General features: G+C 37.0%; 1 protein-coding gene across 1 annotated transcript in view; it reads left to right on the forward strand.

The window, feature by feature from the left end:
* Positions 1-24,193, forward strand: part of LOC139984514 (uncharacterized) — a 34,983-nt gene that overhangs the window by 1,544 nt on the left and 9,246 nt on the right. The window contains exons 2-11 of the mRNA XM_071998431.1: positions 2,032-2,201; positions 12,088-12,322; positions 12,738-12,964; positions 13,451-13,631; positions 15,729-15,755; positions 16,770-16,861; positions 17,554-19,393; positions 19,681-20,334; positions 21,556-22,209; positions 23,266-23,919. Of these exons, the coding sequence (XP_071854532.1) occupies positions 2,032-2,201; positions 12,088-12,322; positions 12,738-12,964; positions 13,451-13,631; positions 15,729-15,755; positions 16,770-16,861; positions 17,554-19,393; positions 19,681-20,334; positions 21,556-22,209; positions 23,266-23,919 (4,734 nt within the window). The remainder of the gene's footprint in view (positions 1-2,031; positions 2,202-12,087; positions 12,323-12,737; positions 12,965-13,450; positions 13,632-15,728; positions 15,756-16,769; positions 16,862-17,553; positions 19,394-19,680; positions 20,335-21,555; positions 22,210-23,265; positions 23,920-24,193) is intronic.

A 24,193-nucleotide genomic window follows, 5' to 3' on the forward strand; every position in this document is an offset into this window, starting at 1 on the left:
AGGTGGATCACAGTAAGTGGTATGCGATTCTCTTATGAATATTAGCTAGGTTCTGCAAAAGTTATCATATCATTTTTATGATCTTCTTGTCGATTTTTTCATTCTTAAAATGCGACACATTTGGATTGTTTGCTTATCTGTGTAAGTATTCTCTGTCTTTAGATTTCATCAAACTAATATTCTTTTTCTAAAAATATTTATTTTCTCTGTGCATAAATAATTTAAACGTTATGAAACAAAACGAAAGACATTTTTCGTCAAATTGCCCCGATGACGTCAATTCACCTTGCGACATCTGTTGCCAAATGTATTTACAACAAACGTTATCAAACGTAAAAACTCAATAATATCCTCGAGATACAAAATGCCACGAGGAAGTGGTTTTCAAGCACAAGATGTAAAGACAGTTTTCAGAATATTTCGTTGAACCAATAATGGCGTAAGAAGCTTTCCGATGGACACTGAGGTCTTCACCAGAAGAATGTTAGTTTATAGATGCTATAAGTTGGCCCGGATTGGAAATTGAAAATTTAGACTATATTGTACGTAAATAGTTCAACTGAATCGATATTTCAAAGTAACAGAAAATATTTCAGAAGAAATATTTAGAAAGGATTAGACACATTGTGAGGTATGCTACATGCAAGAGAATTGATTATATATGATGGGCTGGGACTCATTGTGCTCATACAAAGGATCATGTTGAATGATGTAGCATTACCATGCATCCCTAGTTGAAACTGGCAGATACGTACCCTTGCCTAACCCCCCAATCCCCCACTTTTGAAAGGGGAAGTTATTCCTTTGAAACATGGCTCGATCAAAGTTTCTCATCTCGTGTATGGCTAATATAAAGGTATATGGATGAGGGGTGTAAGTGACGGGTCGTGGTCGACGAGCAAGGAGAACAGCGCGGTACTTGATTTAGTAACCTAAGCTATACGAATATAGCTAAGAATGAACTTGTACAAACCTTTATTGAAGTTTGAGCTCATTAGTTTGTACTAAATAACCCCTACACGGAAGAACCAGGCATCTCGGTGTCATTTTCCAAGAGACTTCGATAAGAAGAAAAGAGATACCTCCATATCTGTTTTGTGTGCTGTCAATATTTGAGTAGCTATCATGTTATAGGAAATATTTTGTGTGCCTAACAGTTGTTTTGCGTGATTATTGTCCTATATGGAGAGTTTCAGATACCCTCAATTTGTAAATGAAATATTTTAGAACACTTTAATGTAACAAATTTGAAAAACAACAACTGCTAACTTGTTGACCTAAGATAGGATTATGCTTCAATCTGTGGAAATGTAATCATATATTCACATAAATAAGTCAGTAATTTTGTGCAAAATAACAAGTACTCGCTACGGGAAGATTGTTTTATTGGTTACACCTGCTAAATTTAGACAAATTTAATATTTGTAAAATTTGGAGGGTCTAAAGTTTTGACAGTACCAGGAACTTCTGAAATAAAATGACGAATTACTCACTTTTTACAATTTACCATCGTCTCATTGAAGTAATTTTATTTATTTACTTAAAAGTTACCAAATTGAATTGAAAATGTTGCTGAAAATATTTCATTTTGGACATTGGTTGCAAATGTTCGAATTGATAAGAGCCTCTGTATCAGATAACGGTCCTTCCAACATCATTTCCGTATTTTGTAAATTAATCAGTGACCCCATTTGATAATAACGGGGAATGCAAGGGACTCCTGCTCGGCGCATGAAATGTGTAATCACAAAACCACAGATAATCAAATGATTATACAATTTGTATGTATTCATTTACGTTATATGTTTTCTTTGTCTTTTGTTTAACTTTTTATCGTGTACTATTGGCTGTTATTTGATCACCTTTATCTAGTTTATAGATAATATATAATTACCAACCAGGATATGAGAAATTACTTCAAAATAATTACCTACTCTTAATCAGAATTAGAGTGTAACAGTCAGTTATATATTTATCTTATATATAAATAATTAATAAGTTTTGTTAGCAATATGAACCTGTTATTTTCAGGAAGTTACGGCGGCCGAGGTGGCCATGCTGCGGGTGTTTTCCTATCCAGACAAGATTCTATTCCATATGGTTCAGTTGTGGAACCAATGGATTTCGGTAGTGCCGGTGGAGGAGAATTTCCTGGTGCTGGCGGCGGTGTAATCATCCTTCGAAATGCGACGGTCGTTCATGTGAGTGATTTGACTTTGAATAGTCAGTAAGAAAACTTCCAAATAACCAAACTATATCATCATCTTCATATAAAACATAAACATTGTCAGTTAGGATGACCTAACAAGGCCCAAACTGTAGGTGCCATAGACATAAGGCTATGCATATGCTTTCATTTATTATGCAAAACAGAGATTTTAACAATTTTTAAGAGATGAAATCAGCAAGACTATGTTTTAAAACCTACAGATGTTCTTTAATGTTTTTGTGAGTATTGTTTCTGATTTGTGATTTTTTTTACGCTCAAACTTGTTCCTCATATATTGTTACTATATAATTCGACAAGGCTGACCAGCTTACGACAAACATTTTGTGCTGTGATGCACACCCGGCGATGATCACACTGTCACAGTCCCAATGCAAGGGTATTGGGGTTGAGAGCGGATCAGTCGTTCGGTAGTTTGGTTTTCGTGCCCAAGTTGTTTCCTAGGCGACTTTTTCTTAAAAAGTAGTAACATTTTGTGCTGTAGGCAAATTTTAATCGTAATATGTCCAAAACGACATCTCGAAGCATGTTTCATTGCGAAGATAACAACTTTTCTAAAATTATGAAAATATATGAATGTATCTGGCAACAGAAAGGTATACGAAACCTTCTCGTAAGGAATTTAATTTGTGGATCTCGTTGCGTTTCTTTCGAAAGAACGGGTTATTTTTCTCTTTTTTTTTATTAACAGAGGAATACGATTTTAAACAACTATTTTCCTACAAAAAAGAGTAGCATTTTGATAAAGCTGAATACATTTGTTCTTGAATGTGACGTTAAATCTTCATACTGAAATATACACCAGAGGTCCGTTGGGAGGGGGGGGGGTTGGGGAAGGGGAGATAATGGTGACTAATATAAGCCTGAATCCCGCACTCACTCTCTTAATTCGTAAGATTGACAAAGTCAGTGGTAGCTAAGATTGACAGTAGTTTTCAATCTATTTGATTGAAAATGAACTGAAATCTAAGCTAATAGATTGAATACGTCTTATCCTTGACTTAATCGTTTTTTAGATTTACAGATATATCCAATGAAAACGCTAGAATCAAGTCACGTGGTGCAAATAAAAGTCAGTCTTGTAAAGATTGACTTTTATCCAATCAGATTACGCCAAAACAAATACCAACGCTGCCTATTGTCCAATCAGATTTCGCAAAACCAAATACCCACTGCTGCACCGCGTACGTACACACAGCGTAATACATTATACCGGTCTTCTATATACTGCTCTGCACAACGCACTGCATGAAACGTATATGATAGTACACAGTACTGATTGACTGATTGTGCCAAAACAGCGGTGTATTTTAGTTCAGTTTCTTAAAACCTTTCGAAGAAGCCTTCTCATTTCAAGAAAGATGGCAGGAACCGTAAGAAATTTTCTGGCGAAGAAAGAGTTCACGGAGGAGATAATCACTATTCTAGAAGGTTCGTATTTTTGACTTTTTAACACCTTTCAGCTAGTTGTCGATCATGTAGCCTAGCATTTCGCTGTTCAGTCTGCTTAGTTGCTGATCTACTAAGCCTATGATAACGTTAGGCTTAACGTTACGCTTTTCTTATTGTCTGTATTTCAAAATGCTCGTTTTATACGCTTTCATTTACTCCTTTAATTTGTGTATCTGCCCATCTTCAATTTTCCTTTTCTTTTATTGTTGCATTTCCTACTTTAATTATATTAGACTTAAAGTTAGGCAAGGGTCTATTGTGACTTTTGGCGTAATGAGGTTTAACGCACTGCAGAGAAAATCACATGCGTATGTGCATGCGGTTTCATTCAATTACAGTAGGCCTAGGCTTTATCGTGATACATTTGAAACATTCATTCAACTTCGGTTGTGTAGTCTAGCAGCATGATAGATAAAGACCATCGCCATATTCACATTGAAACTTGTTAGGCCTATGGCAGGCAAGGCCTAACGTTAGACCTAGCCTTGGCCCTTGCTAGTGCTATATCAACTGTTAAACACTACAGTCTGTGTTTCCTTCATACCTTCCCACCACATCCCTTGTGCAGAGTGTACAAAATTCTTCACACAGTGACAGTCTAGAATAGTATAATATCACGCTAGAATTGTATAGGAGAAAAAGTCATCAAATGATAAATCATTAATCACATTCCAGTTACTACTAGCTAGGAGAAACCCTCATGAGGATACTATGGCGCGAGAAAGCGGAATATATTGTGTACCACAATCTTGTTAAGAAACATATATATTCTCTGACAGAAAAATATTTTTCTCTAACAAAATATATAAATTCTGAGACAGAAAAAATATATATTTTACAGGAAAAATTATATTCTGTGCAAAAATATATTTTTATTGTGTGTACGGAAAATATATATATTCTCTAACAACAAAATTCTATTCTGTGCGAAAAAATAAATTCTGGTCGAAAAATATATATATGCTGTACAAAGTACCAAAACATATATTATCTGACAGAAAAATATTTTTCTCTAGCAAAATATATAAATTCTGAGACAGAAAAAATATATATTCTACAGGAGAAATTATATTCTGTGCAAAAATATATTTTTATTGTGTGTAAAGAAAATATATATATTCTCTAATATTCAAGACCTATTCTGTGCGAAAAATATATTCTGTACGAAAAATATATTCTGTGCGAAAAATATATATGCTGTACAAAGTACGGAGCTCTGTAAGTGCTGACTGAGATGTTCAGTAACTTCAGCAGTGACCAGCCTGTTCTTTACACTGGCCATTCATAAAACGCACATGTTTGCTCAGAATCTTAATGCAGTTCATAGTTAGTGGGTTTGCGATATCACATTGCACATGATAGTACCAGGGATTATTCCATAACAACTCCCTGATTGTACTACGGTACGTTCGACAGCGAAGCCTTCTGTACCGTACGTAACTAGCCGGCTTAACAGTAACTGCTCACTTCTTCACATTTCAAGGTTATTAGTTTGGAACATTAGCCGGTGTGTTACGTAAGCAGTTTGCCAAACCTTGCAAAGGAAACGAACGTGTGAAAGTCATTTGCACAGCTCAAATTTCCTGCGATCTACCGCAAGTGCCTATTGAAATCTGTAAGGAGGTAAACTGTTACGTCAGTGGTGCAGGGCGCATTTCACTCAATTGTATATTTTTTTTTAGAGAATATAAATATTTTTCTCTTAGAGAATATATATATTTATTCTCTTAGAGAATATATTTTTTTTTCTCTTAGAGAATATATATATTTTTCTCTTAGAGAATATATATATTTTTTCTCTTAGAGAATATATTTATTTTTTCTCTTAGAGAATATATATATTTTTTCTCTTAGAGAATATATATATTTTTTCTCTTAGAGAATATATATATTTTTTCTCTTAGATAATATATATATTGTTTTCTCTTAGAGAATATATATATTTTTTTCTCTTAGAGAATAAATATATTCTTGGCATAGAAACTTATAATTTTTGTCTTAGTATCTATATATTTACAGAATACTTATTGTTAGATAATATATTATTATAAACATATATACAAATATACAAATATGTCTAAAATGTATTTTTGAAGTTAACCATGTATATATTTCGCAAGTGCAGCATATATATATTTGTACGTAATATATTCCGCTTTCTCGCGCCATAGGATACACCTTATTGCCCAAAGGTTAATGGGACCCTTGAACTACAAGCAGTTCACAGAACAAGGTCAGCAGCTGTGGGTTGGTCATAGTGGTTTTGACTGAAACTGTATATATGTGCAGTATATATATAAAAAGTGTGTATTCTCTGGACAGTAGGGTTAAGTGTGTAGTGATGCTTAATGCTTGTACATATCATGTTGTACTTATATGCAAGAAGTTTACTGCTCATTAAAATTGGTAAAGGCTTGTGACTTCTCTTGTCAGTTCAATATTATAATCCATATCGGCATAATATCATAATATCAAGCACAGTGCCCACAGATGGCAAAAGTGTGGATAGTATAGACTATCTAGTACATTTATTGCACTGTTACGGTACACCTTCTACGGTTACTGTGCATACATAATTACATGTGCAATAAAACAATTTGCGTGCTTTTCTATGATTTTTCTCAACCTCACTGACTCCACTATGCCATAACGACATACATAACTAGCCCATCTATTTAAATCTTACTTCAAATGGTGGCATAAAAGTTGAAAATTTTGCAACTTTCAACTGTGTTTTTCTCCAAGATATTATCCGTTGGAATCCCAATAAACCTCACCGATAATATGAATATACACTACGAACGTCATTGACCAATCCATAATACAACACCATGCTTGATTTGTGTACAGTCTATATGGCAGTTGTACCAGGGAGTTCCATTACAACTCCCTGGTTGTACCAACGCAAAGTCTTGAATCTATTTTTAGCAACGGCTCATCACTAAACCTGCATATCTCTGATTGGTTGAATTCAAACTAGTAGGTTTGGGGGAACTGTATGCGATTAATTTTAAATATCGAGTTTGTCGTGGACACTTTTCTCATTATCTGCAAATATCTTATAAATATCTTAGTTGGCTCTTTTGTGATTGATATATGTAAAAAACTTGATGGACATGTCAAAAAAGTATATTACGGCGACCAAACGCAAAATGCTGCTTTAAAAGCAGTTGAACATATTTTTCAAGCTTAAGCGTTAAAGAGTTAGCTCAACTGCAGAAATCATCCTCATTTCAGAAAATGGATAAAAGGAGAGCATTACCATGTGTTACAGTTATTACTCTTTTCTGCTTGTTATCCACAGGAAGGAACAGATGTTGAAGAAGCAACAAAGTTGAAAGAAGATCGTTTCAAGCAGCCATTGTTGCTATCCCTTGGTGCAGAAAAAGATCCGAAACAGTTCTTTGTAATATTGGACCGCATTGCAATTTCAGGAGGGCTTCATGTGGTGGATGCTTTAGACAGACTGTTTAAGTGTCATTATGTTTTTAATGTGGAGTACTCTCCAAGTTTGCAACAATTTTGGGAATTTATTGCTGCAATGAACTATGAAGTACTACCTCCAGCAACAGCAAAACCACAGGTCCGAGCTCTTGGTGCAGCAATAAGAGCAAAACCCAAGTAATGATATTGACTTAAAATGGTGTTTACTGATGAAATATAGATAAAAGATTTAGCATTTAAAACAAGCATGCATAATTTTAGTTCAGCTCGGTATTCTTACCAGGTTGTTTTGTTTTAACCAAAACGGACATAGCCTCAGTTTTTTAATCCAATTCAGGTTCTTATTTGCCTATTGTATCTATAGGAACGGCTAATTATTCAAATTTTCCTTTTACACCTGATAAAATCTTCAGTATGTTATTGCAAACTTCATTCTTTAACTTTAGAATTATGGAACACCAGTATTAAGCCTTCATCTTTAGCACATGAAAATGATTAAACTTATGGAACTCTAGAATTTCCCATGTTTTGTTTATCACTGCATCAGTAAATGCATGCCAGTGTTTTAATTATGTTTTATTTTAGCCTTCATCTTTAGCACCTGAAAATGTTTAAAATTATGGAACTCCAGTATTTCCCATGTTCTGCATGTTTTGTTTTCTTCACTGCATCAGTAAATGAATATAATTCGTCTACAAAGTACATTCTGTCTTTTCTGTTCATTGTGTTTCTGGTGTTTTCCTCAAGCGAAACTAAGTGGACATACTCTTATGTTTATAGCTTCTGTTTGAGAATAATTTAATTGGGTGACAAAACCAATTGTTTCAATATATGTTTACAAAATTAACGTTGAAAGCTTAAACATAGACAAACTGCAAAACGAGTGACAATCATGATCATAGTGATTGACAGTCCCAATCATATAAATAAAAAACATTTTTAGACTAATAGTCATTCTAAATTAGATTCTAAAGTCAATCTATTAGATTTCTACCTTTTCAATCTATAACAGATTGAAAGTCAGTTTTTATGATCGAAGAGTCAATCGTATGGAATGACTTTTATCAATCTAATTGACTGATAGTTACAATCGTTTTAGATTGAAATTTAAAAGTCAATCGAATTTAGATTAAGAAAACCAATCCATTAGATTGATATATTAATCTTAAAAAACACTGACTTTCAATCTTTTAAGACTATTTTTGTTTCAATCTTAAGACAGATTGAAAGTCAATCTAAGCCGATTGGTCCCTAATATCAATCTGCCAAAGATTTAAAATTCAATCTTTAAGAGTGAAAAGTCAATCTTGCGAATTAAGAGAGCACGATTGCACCGTTTATACATGAAAATCATTTGTCATTAGTTCTTGTGGTGAATCTCGTGTGTAAGTTGCAAAGGAGGTCATGTTTTAGTAAAATGACATCTTCATTACGGTGCATGATTCGTGAGGAGCTAAACGTGATAATCAATAATTGGTTGAAAGGTACACCACGTGTGTGTGACCCGCCCTCTTGATTGGTTAAAAGATACTTCACATGAGTGTGCCCCGATCGATTGTTACTTTGTTGGACGTTAATCGATTGTTTGTTGGAAGTGTTCCGTTCTAAGAGTGACCGGCCTACTATTTTCTCTTGTCGATCAACATAACTATTGCAATATATAATAGCAATATATAATAGATAGCTAATATACATGGAAACATGATAAGGTTTATCTTTGCTAAAAGGAGTTATATACACAACTTCATAGAACCAAAGTCAATATGTTCAATTGATCTCCATACATACGTGCGTAATTTTTAAGACTAATATTGACATTATACGGTTGTGTAATACTTGGCAAATACTATACTGTACCCCATTGAAAGGTAACGGTGACCGGGTTTTCAAGAAACATCTCCTTAGTGTCACCGCGAATATATACCAACAGAGCTGATGAGACTCACTTGAGGAGTCACGTGTGCTAAAAGATATCGGCCCAAGGTCAAAGAGGTGACCTTGGACCAAAGTGCCCAAGTCCTAAGCCTGTGTAGTTATATAACATACGACTAACACCGGAAATTTGCTTCTTTAGTTTACAGGTGTGTATGTGTTTGGGGGGAGGGAGGGGGGGGGGAGTTAGTTGTTATGCATGTTCATACTCGACTCAAACGTTAATCTACCTGAACTTTAGTCCACGAAAACGATCAGTTTTGACATAATGTAAGTAACAACAGCAAAACCACTTTTTTTTCATAATTATTGTCTAGGGCTCGGATCTCTGAGAATACGATAATTTATCAAAAGTGTGGGAAGAAAAATCAGATCTTTTCATACAGCAATTTCCGTTTGTTTTTAACTTTTACAAACAAAAATTACTTGGAGCCCTTCCGATTTAGGAAAAGTTGCCTCGATACCCTTTTTGATACTTGAAAAGAATTACCACGGTGTCCTGTCATTTCAACGAAACGCCATAGCAATGTCTAAGTAACTTTTAGAAAAGTCCTTACCTCTAGCTAACCGTGGCTGGTTACATCGCAGCATACATATATACGGCTTGAAGCTACATATGAGTGAGTTCGTTTTAATGTAGCAGGCGGCATCACGTCATACCGACACCTATGGTACAATGTTAATCAGATTACATTCCTGGTAATCTGCAACCCATTACCACTAATTACCAAATGGGCACTTGAAACCGACATATGACGTGGTTATTATAGAACACAGACATATTATTGCGTAATTTTCTCACGGAAGTCTAAGAAGTATCTTGATAAAGGTTCAACGAGGAGAGATGCTCGTTATAGAAGAGATAAAATAAGGCCGTGGCTATTCTTACAACTAGTTGTAACAATTATTTATAAACTATTCTTACGACAAAGGCGAATTCAAACGCAGTTAAGTAAATAAAGCAACTGCGCATGGGGTAACCCTAACCCTAAACATAACCCTAAACCTCAATCCTGACCCTAACTCTAACCCTAACCGGAAATTATTGTTACTCCTCGTCGTAAAAATAGTACTCCCGGTCATAAAAATAGCAACTACGCATGCATAGTCGGAAATTATTCTTACAACTAGTCATAAGAATAGCCACTTTGATAAAATAAAACAAAAAAGAAGTAGGACGAATTATTACAACATCGATAACTATTATTCGATGTGTTTGCTTAAGCTTTTACCAAAACGTTTGGGGACTTTAAGTAAGTTCGGCCTCTGTTTGTCCTGACGATGAACGATCGGCTTAGGCCTTTTATATTCTCTCGGTAAACTTGATGGAACCTTGGAAAGTAAAGTTGGCCGACCCCGGTGAATTCGTGGCAGACATCACGAGTCATATACTTTAATGTGATTTTTTTCTGAGCTGTTTACAGTAATATAGTAAATATTTAAACATATATGCTTCATATCAATATGTTGTTGACTGAGATGATTAAGTACACATACAGGGTAGGTCAAATTGGAATAGTGCACCCTTACTTGTATTACGGGGTTCAAATCGCGGTACCAGATGTCAGGCGATGTTTATAGGTCAGGATGAGTGTATATTAGATGATATGGCTATTGGGGAGGGGGATGGGGGGGGGAGGGAGGGGCACGGTTGCGGGCTTACATGAATATCGGCTTCCAAGCACTATCAGAGTCCATTACTATTGATAGGTATAAGCTGTTGTATGTAATCGGCCTTGCAAAGAAAAATCTTATATATGATATTAATTACATGTAACCACAAATACTTATATTACTAGTTATGTTTAGGTGTATCCAAGCAAGAAGTTTTTGTAAATATTACATATCCTAAAAAAAACTAAAAAAAAAACTTGCTACAAATAAATCTGTCTTTAATATAGAAGCCAGATACATCTTCACGTATAGTTCTCGTATATTAACCGCGCATAGCTGTATCCACTCTATATTTGGGATTGGGTAATATCACAGGTTTGCATTAACCGAGTCCACCGTCAACAAATTACTGAATTATAGAAATGCGCCTGCTAGAATTATCAGAAACCATTCAACCGGGTTAAACTGGGTTAAACTGGATTAAACTGGGTAAAGCTGGGTTAAACCGGGTAAATAGAAGCTCTTGTATGTACAGAATTCTCATTCGCAATTTTATTTGTGATTTATCACATGCAGGTGGGAATCGGAGATAAATTCCGGTGCTATGATTGCCGCACACTGACAAATCTTTCCTAAATCATAACATTATGAGCGATCGATGGCAATACGTACATGATAGTAACATTCTGGAAACATTCATGTATTTTGAATGTTACATTGAGCTGGTGGATTGCTTCCTAAATTAAGGAGATTAAACTTTAAATGATTATTACTTGCTATATGTAAGAGGGGCAGGTAAGTTTGAAAGTGACTTATTATGATATGGTTATAATGTAAATACTGTTATCCAGCGATAACGTCTTTAAACGATATTTTGCTGTATCGCATGAGACACAAATCAAAGTAGGGTTGTTGTTACTTTGTAGAATAACAAATTCGTGGAACGCCAAAGGGAAAATTATTACAGTAATTCATTATGCAGCCAGCAACTTGCCAGTCCTTCATCTTCGGCATCGACATACTGGTAGTCTTTATCAAATATGAATATCATGTGCATCACATCATCATGAGAAAACAATAACTTCCACATATTGCAATATTTTTAACATTTAAAAAAATTATTTATAATTATGTCTAGTTTCCTTTGAAATGGGATGCCTGTCTGGACTTAGTAGTCCAATTACGAAAAAGGTTTGTCATTAAGGCTACCCACTTCTCAACAGCCCCCCCCCCTTCCTAGCAAAAGAGATAGATTGAAATTTGACATGCGTAACTACACAAAATAATGAGAAACGCAATTTTTTTACCATTTACGGTTTTATTATAATTATTATTATTATTATTATTATTATTATTATTATTATTACTATTATTATTATTAATATTTTTATTATTATTGTTATTATTATTATTGGCAGATTGATGGTATAGTATCGACGGACGGAGACGCAGCCTTGGATGGGATCAGCGGTGGAGGCAGTGGAGGAAGCATTTATATTCGAACAACGAATATAACTGGAAAGGGTGTCATATCAGCTAACGGAGGAAGGGCTACAGACACCGGTGGAGGTGGTTCAGGGGGCCGTATCTCCGTCATCAGCGAATCGGATACCTTCCAGGGTGTCGTAAGAGCATTTGGTGGACTCACAATGGGTACGTTGACCATCAGTAACGATCTAATTATGGCGTTGATATTATGTGATAGTTGTATATGCATATATATATATATATATATATATGTTTATTTATTTATTATCGATGTATTCTATTTAACTTTGTTTGCAAATGACTAATGGTCATGGGTAATGGTGGGTGTAATGGAATGGGGGGGGGGGGGAGATTAAGGTTTTAATTATAATCATGCTGCAAACGGTGAACTGCAAATTTATCAAATATTGTACGAAACAGCAGTGAAAGAGTTGAGAAGAAAGCAAAATTGAGATGGATGGGAGGAATAGAGGAGGAGTTGGGGGGGGGGGGGGGGTCGTGGGAATGACGAGAGGGGACGATTCCAACCCTCCCGCGTGCCATTTATATTTGCATTATTTGATTTCCCTCCCATCCACAGGTCAGACAAGTAGCCTGGTCAATCCTTCTCCTTACTCGCCATCGAGTATTTCATCTGGAAACTCACAAATCATAACGTTCGCATCGCCGTCACGTATTCATGGCATAGCTATTCGGGGATGTGTCACTTACGAAGCCTGTATATACCACAAAAACAACCGCCCTCAATATGTGACGAAATATTACGTAATGGTAGATGACGGGAGTGGAGTATTCAAAGACTACACGGTAGGTCCAATCCGGGACATCGATTGGGTTGATCAAGCTTAGGCCGGGTATCCTAATATAGATAAGTAACGAAATGAAGTTTAAATAGCAAAGCTGGCATATTATTGGACCTGGTTACGTCACCTATACATTCCATCGGGGCAGGCGCTTTCATTATATCACTATGAATATCAAAGCAAATTTGAATATCTCTTTGAAAATATGAAAACATTGTATATAGTCTATCATTTTAACTGAATACTTGTCGTTAGTCCAATAGAGGTACTACATTGATACTTGGGAATTCAGTAATTAAGAAATACCCCCCCCCCCCTCAAAAAAAAAAAAAAAAAAGAGACATCGCAAACACTGATTTAGGTGTTAAACAATTGAAAATACGTTTAGCTTTTACTTGGAGAGAATGTACGACGTTCGTGTTATAACTAAAATGTCCTGTCGCAATGGTTTTACGTATATTTGTTTTATATTTTTTATATTTTATTATAGGAAACTCCGGATGGACCAAGAGTGTACTTCGAGGGAAATGTTGATGGAGTTAACACAGTTACAAACTACTTTGTTGTACCGATTACAGCTAAGAGGCTTCGAATATACCCAGGAACATACAAAAACTGGAAGTACATGGACTTAGAAATCTTGGGAGAGAATAGTGCATCGTTCGAAACAGGCAAGAATGAATAGAATAGGAGTAAACTTAAAATTGAGTTTGAAGAGTGTTCGAATAGTTCCCTTTATGTCTGCTAGAATATGACATTACGATAAATGTGATTTAATTTTGGAGGCATATAGTGTGGTAATGGGGAGGAGACGTTAGCCAGGCCGGGGTAAAGGAGGGGCGTTCCCCTGTGACGACGGTTGTGAACCCCCAACCCAACCCCTCCCCGCCCGCATTGGTGCCACCATCGTATGCACAATGATAAATCATATAACGTCACTCATAAGTAAAAAAAATAGTTATTAAAAGTAAGTTTAAGCCGAAAGTAATTACGAAAGGTTATAAAATGAATAAGTCTCAACAAATGAACAACTTGAAGGTCATCATTATTTCCCCAAATATCTAAGACGAAAAAATAATGTTCAATGAGGTTCAACGAGCCTGCAACCTTCAAAGCATTTTACCTAGAACAGGAGACATTGAAATGTCTAAACGAATACCCCTCTATGCCTGATTATAATATTATCCAAAGCTTTTGACACAGTCGACCACAACATTTTACTACGCAAACTGTCACACTATGGAATAAGGGGACTTCCGCTCAAATGGTTCGATAGTTACTTGAATCTCAGGCAACAATACACTCACTATAATAATACAGACTCTGACCTGGCTACTGTCCGTTGCGGGGTTCCCCAAGGTTCAATCCTTGGCCCACTTCTATTTATTATTTATGTAAACGACATATCGTCTGTCTCACGAAATTCTTCATTAGTTCTTTTTGCTGACGACACGAACATTTTCTTTTCAGACGATAACCCTAAACGGTTAGAGAGGACTGTTTGTTCTGAACTAAAAGCTTATTGTGATTGGTTTGCAGCTAATAAGCTATCCTTAAATATCAGCAAAACAAACTTCATGGTATTTAACAAACTTAAGCATTACAACGATTATAGTTTCAACATTAACATGAATGGTCACACTCTGAATTCTATTAGTAAGATTAAATTTCTCGGGGTAATTATTGATTGTAATCTCAATTGGCAAGAGCATATCCATAGTTTATCCTCACAAATTGCAAGTGGAGTCGGTATAATTGGTAGACTTAAATATGTACTGCCAAAGAGCGTTCTTCGCACTTTGTACTTCACTTTGATATATCCGCACTTTACTTATTGCAGTACTGTATGGTCGTGTACCAGGCAGTCTTACTTGAAACGTCTGTTTCTTCTGCAGAAACGAGCTGTTCGACATATTTGTCATTGTGGCCCCCGTGATCACACTGATATTCTATTTAAAACATTAAATTTATTGAAACTTCAGGACATAATCAATCTAGGAACTGCTTCAATCACGTATCGTTTCATACACAATCTGCTACCAGACGCTCTCTCTAACTTTTTCACAATCAATTCCCTCATTCATAACTACAATACACGGAATCCTCAGCTTCTTTAGCATACTGTAAATCGCACTTCTTCCCACTCAAGCCTTCGTTATCGTGCCACTAATCTTTGGAACTCATTACCCAAGGCAATAAGTGACAAGCCTAGCTTAAAATCTTTTAGGTATAACTTAAGTAATTATTATTTAAACAAACACTAACTCTTGACAAGTAACTGAAAGACTCCAACTTGTTGTATGGACAAACTCAGGTGTTCAGATGCACTGGATTGTTTTTTTTTTGCGGGGGGGGGGGGGTGTTATTGTTATTGTTTTGTTATGGTCTTTTTGTCCTATTGTTTGAAATTGTGTATTTTGCTTTGTTGTACTTTGATTGGTCTCTTTCTCTTTATTTTAGGGAGCGAAGCACCCCGTCAAGCCCGCAAGGGTTTTTTGTTCCGCTTCCTTCACTTCATGTATTATCCACTACTACTTATTGTTACTTGTTATTTGTAAACGTTTAAATGCATGTTGTGAAAAACAAATAAATGAAATGAAATGAAATATTAAGCATCTATGCGCATATGAAAATACTTTTGAAAACCTTTATCAATTTTCAGCAAGCTAGAATTTTAGGGCCAAAACAGAATATTTAAGGAACAGAAGGTAAATCAAAACGCGATTGATACATTTTATTTTCCTTTTCCCTTTTCGCTCTTGTTACAGATGTCTGTCGGAGTGATGTTAGTGAAGGTATAGTCGAATCGAATCTCTTCATTCATTGGTTATATTTAAGGGCCGATTGGGGTAAAAATTATCGGTTCAGTGAACCAAACGGCGACTTTGGGTCCTTGAAATAGAATGTGCACTTGGCTTCTCTCGATGAGAGCTAGTAGAATAACATATAGCATAATAACGTACCGGTTCCGAGTCGTTTAACCGGTAGATCAATCCGATCCTTGCTATGTTAAATCGCGGACAAATATTCTCTCCATATCTAGAGTTATCATGGATAGTCCTTAAAGTAAAGTTGGAAACGATTAACTTCAAACTTATTGCAGTGAGCCCTTATCTTTTGTCGCCCACTTACGTCGATGTCGTCACGGAATTATAAAACGACTTGATCAAGTATACTATTTACATGAAGCACCACCGAAGCGGTGAATTCGATTTATGATAAGGCCTCGCAACTAAAATGGCTTTTCGTTTCCGAAAGAAGAATTATTGATGTTACATTTTGCAAATTAAAACGCAAGACATAGCACAGATCTACAATTGCTGAAGATTTTGAGTTCGCGGAGTCTGCAATTCCATACAACCCGTTTAAAAGATGTTGGACCACGTTAAGTAGGGACCCTAACACTTAACAGTAACAGGCAGCATTGGAGTAAGCTATAGTAGGTTACAGTAGGCCTATACCGTAGGCTACACTGAGTAGCGGTTTCAGTTCCACAAAATCCTAGCTATTCGAACTATCAGTCGCTTTTTCAGTCAAAATCATGTTTTTGAAGAACTTGTTTGCAAAATGTTTATTTGGAAAACATGTTTGGAAAATTATTTATCGTTTTTTAAGGTAACTTCTAAGGGCTACCAGACAATTCTCTTAATGCATTAAATTTAAATTGACTGTAATCAAGCTAATGAGCAACAAAGCTGTGGGATTGTAGTGTTGAACAGCATCTAACAGACTGTCAAAGTCAACTGAAATATCTACGTAATGAACATGTGAAATTATAATTCTCCGAATTTAAATTTACCGTTTTTCAGCAATTGCAGAAGCCGGTGGCCCAGGTACCATTTATTTAGATTCCCTGCTTCATAGAGAACTGATTATTGATAATAATGGAGAAAGTGCAAGTGTAAGTATCACATCCTGTCGTAAAAGTTTGAAAGGATATCTTCACCACCTTATGCATTTCTGTGTATTGACAGAGACCTTCTGGTAGGAGCCTTGTTTCTACTCTCTCATATCATGTTGGGCCGAGATGGCAAAGAATTAGGTCAAGCTTATTGCTGGCCAAATGCAAGTGGATTTTTGCACTCTGTCAGTAGGCCTACTTAGACAAAAAAAGGCACTTGCATGTATCTACTAGTAGACATTAATATCATAAACATAAAAATTAACACAGTGATTGAAATATGGAAACTGTGTGAACTTGAATTAAGGTACTGTAGAGTAAGCACTTGTATTTCTCAGTGAGAGGCCGAACTATGTGAAAATTTATACCTGCTAAATATACTGGATGAAGGCGAAGAGTAAAGCTTAACTTACAGTAATTATGAACAGAGACCTCTCAGAATCTTTTATCCAATTGTCAAACTAATGAGTAATCTTTATACTCTTTCTATTTATTAAGCCTTTATTATAGGCCTTCAGTGAGATGACGGAACCTGACTTTAGGGGAGATATGAGCAAGCTTTCAACATAACAACCATAACATTCCAGACTCTAGGGCTCATTGATTTTAGAATAAGAACTTTCTTATTCCTTCCTAGTGATGGTTGTTTCTCCTGTTTGACTGTTTGTATTTATTTATATCGCCCCTTACAGCCCAAGACTTCAGGTAATTGCTCTCAGTATCTCATGGATGAATCCGGTGCAGCAGCATGGCTTCCCACCGATGACACCACTGTATCATTCGACACCATCACCATCAAACCTTCAACTCACTTGGTTATCGCAGGCTCAGCCAACACGACCGCCATGTCATCTCAGCAGCCCTCGTTCCTTCATGTCCATCCGCAGGGTGATTTGACTGTTGACGATGACATCGATGTGCAAACCTTTGTCAGCCGTGGAGGCAGCCTGAACCTCCCAGGGAAGAACATCACCATTTCTCAGTCGACCACAGTCTGGGGTGCGCTCTCTACCCAACCTGACACAAGTATATCGTTCACAGGGGATACCATGAGATTTATCCCGGAGGAATTGTCCAGCGAGAGCCAAGTCCTCAGCCTTAAGGGTCTCACTATTCATGACGATTCAGAGGTCATTTTGGAAAAGACTGTCGATGCAGAACAATGTGGATATACATTGGACATTCATGGAGGAGAACAAGGTCACCTTGACATGAAAGAAGGGTCGTCTTTGACTGCGGGATGCCCGGTCTCCATAGTTACCAGCAGTGTCACACTACAACACGCATCGTTCGCTCTCGGTGAAGAATCCGGCCCATCTTTGATCAGGGCAAGTAGATTGGACGTCTTGTCTGAGGTTTCAGCCGGATGGTTGAGATTAGAAGGAGTGGATGAACTCAATGTTGGTATTTTGGGTAATTTGACCTTTGAACCCTTCTATAATAACTTCACCATAGCAACGGTCGAATCGGCTGGTGTTGTAATGAGTACGTTACCACTGAGTGTCGTCAGTGAACGATTCGAAATCACTGACGGAAGTTTCACTTGGCATGGATCCAACAACTCCTCCTTTGACTCCCACTCTGTTAATATTAATGGAATCTTCCGACCCGGAGATCAAGTCGGTAGTTCTGTCGGTTTCCATGATTTTGAAGTAGGGACACACGGGGATGCACTGATGGTCATGTCAACTCCGTTCAAAGTAGACGTGCTGAACATCTACGGTGAAATGAGAATTAACGAAAATGTAATTTTCACCGGCAAGTCTAACCGATCAGTCAATACATTCCTGGTTGCTCCTAACGGCCGATTGGTTTTATTGGACACTGATGAAACAAGTCCCGCGACGACAGAGATTCATGCAACAGCTGTTACTATAGACGGTTCTTTCGAAGCTGGTCTCTTGAACATCGGCGATGGATATGAATTCCTTCAAGTCGGAGGGCATTTCGAGTTTGACCCCGTCGGTATTTATGAGTTGGGTGATGTGTTAATATCCGGCTGGTTTGAATCCCATAGCCCTTTGGTATTTGGCAACATCACTGATAGGGTAGATTCGTATACCTTTGAAACGAGTCCTGGAAGTACTGTGAAACTAAACAGTCAGCACAGAGGTGATAACTTACTCCCAAGTAAAATGCAATCAAACGCTGTCATTGTAGACGGCACATTAGACGCAGGATTGTTAGAGGTTCACATCGGCTCTCTCTCCGTAAGTGGTACTATGGTCTTTGACCCAGCCAACATTTTCGAATGTGATGCTCTTTTCATCTCTGGACGGTTGGAAGTGCAGAGTCCAATCTTACTGGTGGGTAATAATGACACGGAAGCCATCCTGGAGACAACGGAACATAGTGTAGTCTTGCTGAACAGCCTTGGAAATGCTAATGGCTCTCATGGGCTACCATACTCTCGACTCTACTTATCAACATTGAAGGTTGGAGGAACATTCACGGCTGACATGACTGAGTTTGTCTCTCCGATGAAATTTATTGAGGTGACAACAACTGGCGAATTACAACTTGCTTCTACTGGTAAGGTTATGCCTATCTTACTTCAATTGTGTGTAGTTATCTGAACCAGTTTATATCTAATATTAGTTGGAATTGTGAAAAATCTACCATTTGATATCAATGTTTTAAAGCACTAAGCCACAGAATTATGTCTTAGATGCAAGCAGAAAGGTATAACTACACTTGTCTCTCTCTCTCAAGAAAAAATGTGGTACATTTCCCTCACATTTAATGAACACCTTTATATGATAAGGGAAGGCTGTTTTACAGATGTTTCTTGCATAGATTTTACTTTCTTTGACTTTCAGGGTTCATAAGGACAAACATATTCACAGTAAATGGCAGATTCTCAGGTTCTAACCCTCTCACAGTCTTTGGAAGAGATTCAAAAAGAGTTGAATCTTTGCTGATTGGTTCACAAGGTCATGTGACTCTAGACGCATCCTCTCAAGCCTCTGGCAACTGGTCTGGTGTCTCTTACATTCACTCACAACAATTAGGATGTGCTGGACAGTTCAATGCTGGACTCCTGTCTGTGGATTTACCAGAAGAATACCAGGCATTATTTGACGATCAAGATAGTAACCATGGAAATAGCACCATTGTCTTACCATCTGATACATTTAATGAACTCACAGTCTCTGGTAGTTTCATTTTTGAGGCTGCAAGTGACTTTGATGTCATCGAGACTGACATATCTGGCCGATTTGAATCTCATTGTCCAATCACCATCGGTGTTTCTAACTCTGAGTCTCCGACATCGTTCGTTACCACATCTGGCAGTACGGTACTCCTGAATAGCTTTGGTAAACCGTCAAGCCCTTCTGGATTATCCTACTCGGAGTTGTCTGTTAAGACATTGACTGTCGGGGGCAGCTTCGTGGCTAAGGATGTCCGATTTCCTGAAGCTATGTCTTCTATGTGGGTGAGAGGGACAGGCAGCCTTAGTTTGACCTCCGTTGGTAAGAAAACAGAATACATCCTGTGAAGTGAATCAGTAGTCACTCTGTAAAAACTACTGGATTATTTGCTACACATCCGGTTTGGCCATATCCCATGTTTTAGAGCTCAATCTGTGGCTGGGTGGTGTTTTCATGTGTCAAATATAGTCAAATTAAATCATTTTGTGTCGAATGGTGTATAATCATCTTGTACAGGACTACAGTGCATTTTAAAATTAAAAGCTTAAACATAGAAATGGTGTGTAGGTGTTTACTAATGATTTCACAATTTTTGGTGGTTCTACTCTCCGAAATAAATTGAATAGATTTATTTTAGTATGGGTCTCAAGCAGCAATTGAAGTTGGACCAATTGGGTTGCTTTGAACTATAAAAAATAATATTTGGTTCCTTTAGTTATTTCCCCATCTATCTTCATAAACAGCTGAATGATATGATATTAAACTGACTGACAAAGGAATTATGGTAAGGATAAGGAGCTTGTGGAAATGCAGGTAGATGACGAGGGTTGGGATTGGGGGCGGGGGCTGGTTATTCAGGAGGAAACCCAAATAATGTTCTGAAATTTATCGAACATGCAAATATGTTAGTTCATACAAATTTGATTGATGCATATTGTTGTATATGAAACATTAGCTGTTCACCTACTATAGCTTGAAATCTGTGACCTATTTAATAAAGTTTTGAATTAATAACCAAGTAACCAATATTTGGTCCTCGCCCATCCTAACCACAATAAATGTCAGATATTTAGTTTAGTTTAGTAGAAAAAAAGGATCAGGAGGGACACTCTAGTCCCCATCAAGGACCCTATAGGAGAGAAAAAAAACTGAAGACACAAACACTAAGACCCGATTACAATGCTTGAAGTGCTTGTCCAAAGCATTCTTAAACCAATTCACACTACTTGCAAGAACAACTTTCTCAGGCAAACAGTTCCACTCATTCACAACCCTATTAGAAAAAAAGTTATGCCGAATATTAATCCTACTTTGTGACTTTTGGTGTTTAAGACAATGACCTCTGATACAACTAATATTAGCAAACATGCAAAAGTCGGTAAAGGATATATTGTTAAAATCATACACAATCTTGAAAACCTAAATCAAGTTCCCCACGTAACCTCCTAAGCTTCTTGTTATTCATTGCTAGAGTGAAACGTGTGTTCCTATGTCACTTTCACTGAATTTGTATAGAAATATTAAATGTTTGTTTTCTTTCAGGTCACATAAGGACAAATCTGGTTACAATCGATAGTGTGCTGACTGTTTCAAATATTGTCACTCTGTTTGGTACTGACAGACCAAGAGTAGAATCATTTCTGATTGGTTCACAAGGTCATGTGACTCTAGACGCATCCTCTCAAGCCTCTGGCAACTGGTCTGATGTCTCTTACATTCACTCACAACAATTAGAATGCGCTGGACAGTTCAATGCTGGATTCCTGTCTGTGGATTTACCAGAACAATACCAGGCATTATTTGACCATCAAGATAGTAACCATGGAAACAATACCATTGTCTTACCATCTGATACATTTAATGAACTCACTGTTTCTGGTAGTTTCATTTTTGAGGCTGCAAGTGACTTTGATGTCATCCAGACTGACATATCTGGCCGATTTGAATCTCATTGTCCAATCACCATCGGTGTTTCTAACTCTGAGTCTCCGACATCGTTCGTTACCACATCTGGCAGTACGGTACTCCTTAATAGCTTCGGTAAACCGTCAAGCCCTTCTGGATTTTCCTACTCGGAGTTGTCCGTTAAGACGTTGACTGTCGGGGGCAGCTTCGTGGCTAAAGATGTCAGATTTCCTGAAGCTATGTCTTCTATGTGGGTGAGAGGGACAGGCAGCCTTAGTTTGACCTCCGTTGGTAAGAAAACAGAATACATCCTGTGAAGTGAATCAGTAGTCACTCTGTAAAAACTACAGGATTATTTGCTACACATCCCGTTTGGCCATATCCCATATTTTGTAGCTAAATCTGTAGCTTGGTGGTGTTTTCATGTGCCAAAAATAGTCAAATTAAATCGTTTTGTGTGGAACGGTGTATGAGCATTTTGTACAGTACTACAGTGCATTTTAAAATTAAAAGCTTAAACACAGAAATGGTGATGGGGGTAGTGTTTATTAATGATATCACAATTTATGGTGGATCTACTCTCCGAAATAAATTGAGTAGATTTATTTTAGTATGGGTCTCAGCGTTTTGGAGTTGGACCGATTGGGTTGCTTTAAAGTATTAAATATAATATTTGGTTCCTTTAGTTATTTCCCCATCTATCTTCATAAACAGCTGAATGATATGATATTAACTGACTGGCGAAGGAATTATTGTTAGGAATAGGAGCTTGTGGAAATCAGGTAGATGATAAGGGGTGGGGAGGGGGGGGTGTGATTATTCAGGAGGGAAGTGGTATCATATTTGAATGGGAGGAAACCCAAATCAAGGTCTGGAATATATCATATATACAAATTTGTATGTTCATACAAAACTTTACTGATGCAATTTTTTGTAATTAAAACAGCTGTTGTTTACCTACCATAGCTAGAAATATTTGACCTACTTAATAAAGTTTTGACTTCTGTAGTTTTGCTAATATTTGTTGCAAAACCATGAATGGAGTAACTAATATTTGGTCCTCTCCCATCCTAACCACAATAGATGTCAGATATTTTAATGTCTTACCTGTTTCAAACAAAAGTGATCAAAAGTTATATTAAGTGAAGTGTCTATTTAGACCATCTTGTACCTCACTGAGATGAAAAACATAGACTGTACACAGTTTCATATTTGTTCTGGTATACATTTTTTGAGGTCAAATTTGTATTAATGCTTTGTTATTCATTGCTTGAGTGAACCATGTTTCCTATGACACTTTCATGAGGTTGTCTAAATAAATTAAATGTTTACATTCTTTTCTTTCAGGTCACATAAGGACAAATCTGGTTACAATCGATGGTGTGCTGACTGTTTCAAATATTGTCACTCTGTTTGGTACTGACAGACCAAGAGTTGAATCATTTCTGATTGGTTCACAAGGTCATGTGACTCTAGACGCATCCTCTCAAGCCTCCGGCAACTGGTCTGGTGTCTCTTACATTCACTCACAACAATTAGAATGTGCTGGACAGTTCAATGCTGGACTCCTGTCTGTGGATTTACCAGAACAATACCAGGCATTATTTGACGATCAAGATAGTATACATGGAAACAGCACCATTGTCTTACCATCTGATACATTTAATGAACTCACTGTCTCTGGTAGTTTCATTTTTGAAGCTGCAAGTGACTTTGATGTCATCCAGACTGAAATATCTGGTCGATTTGAATCTCATTGTCCAATCACCATCGGTGTTTCTAACTCCGAGTCTCCGACATCGTTTGTTACCACATCTGGCAGTACGGTACTCCTGAATAGCTGTGGTAAACCTTTAAGCCCTTCTGGATTATCCTACTCTGAGTTGTCTGTTAAGATGTTGACTGTCGGGGGCAGCTTCGTAGCTAAAGATGTCCGATTTCCTGAAGCTATGTCTTCTATCTGGGTGAGAGGGACAGGCAGCCTTAGTTTGACTTCCGTTGGTAAGAAAGACAAAATTCATTCTTTAAAATAAATCAATTAACATGATCACATCAAATAATAAAATCGTTTAACTGCAAACCCTCTTCTGTCCAGCTCCTCTGTTGATTGCTCATGGTGATTGTTACTGGTGTTCTGGAGGCATGAAATACTGAAAATTGAATAGCATAAATGTGTGAAAATGGTGTATGTATGTATGTTTGTATGTATTTTGGATCCTCTTGCAAGCAGGAACTCGCGAAGAAGCCATCATTGGCTTATCAAAGCCGCAAGCTG

The sequence above is a fragment of the Apostichopus japonicus genome, chromosome 17 (genome assembly GCF_037975245.1).
Source record: "Apostichopus japonicus isolate 1M-3 chromosome 17, ASM3797524v1, whole genome shotgun sequence".
NCBI lineage: Eukaryota > Metazoa > Echinodermata > Holothuroidea > Aspidochirotida > Stichopodidae > Apostichopus > Apostichopus japonicus.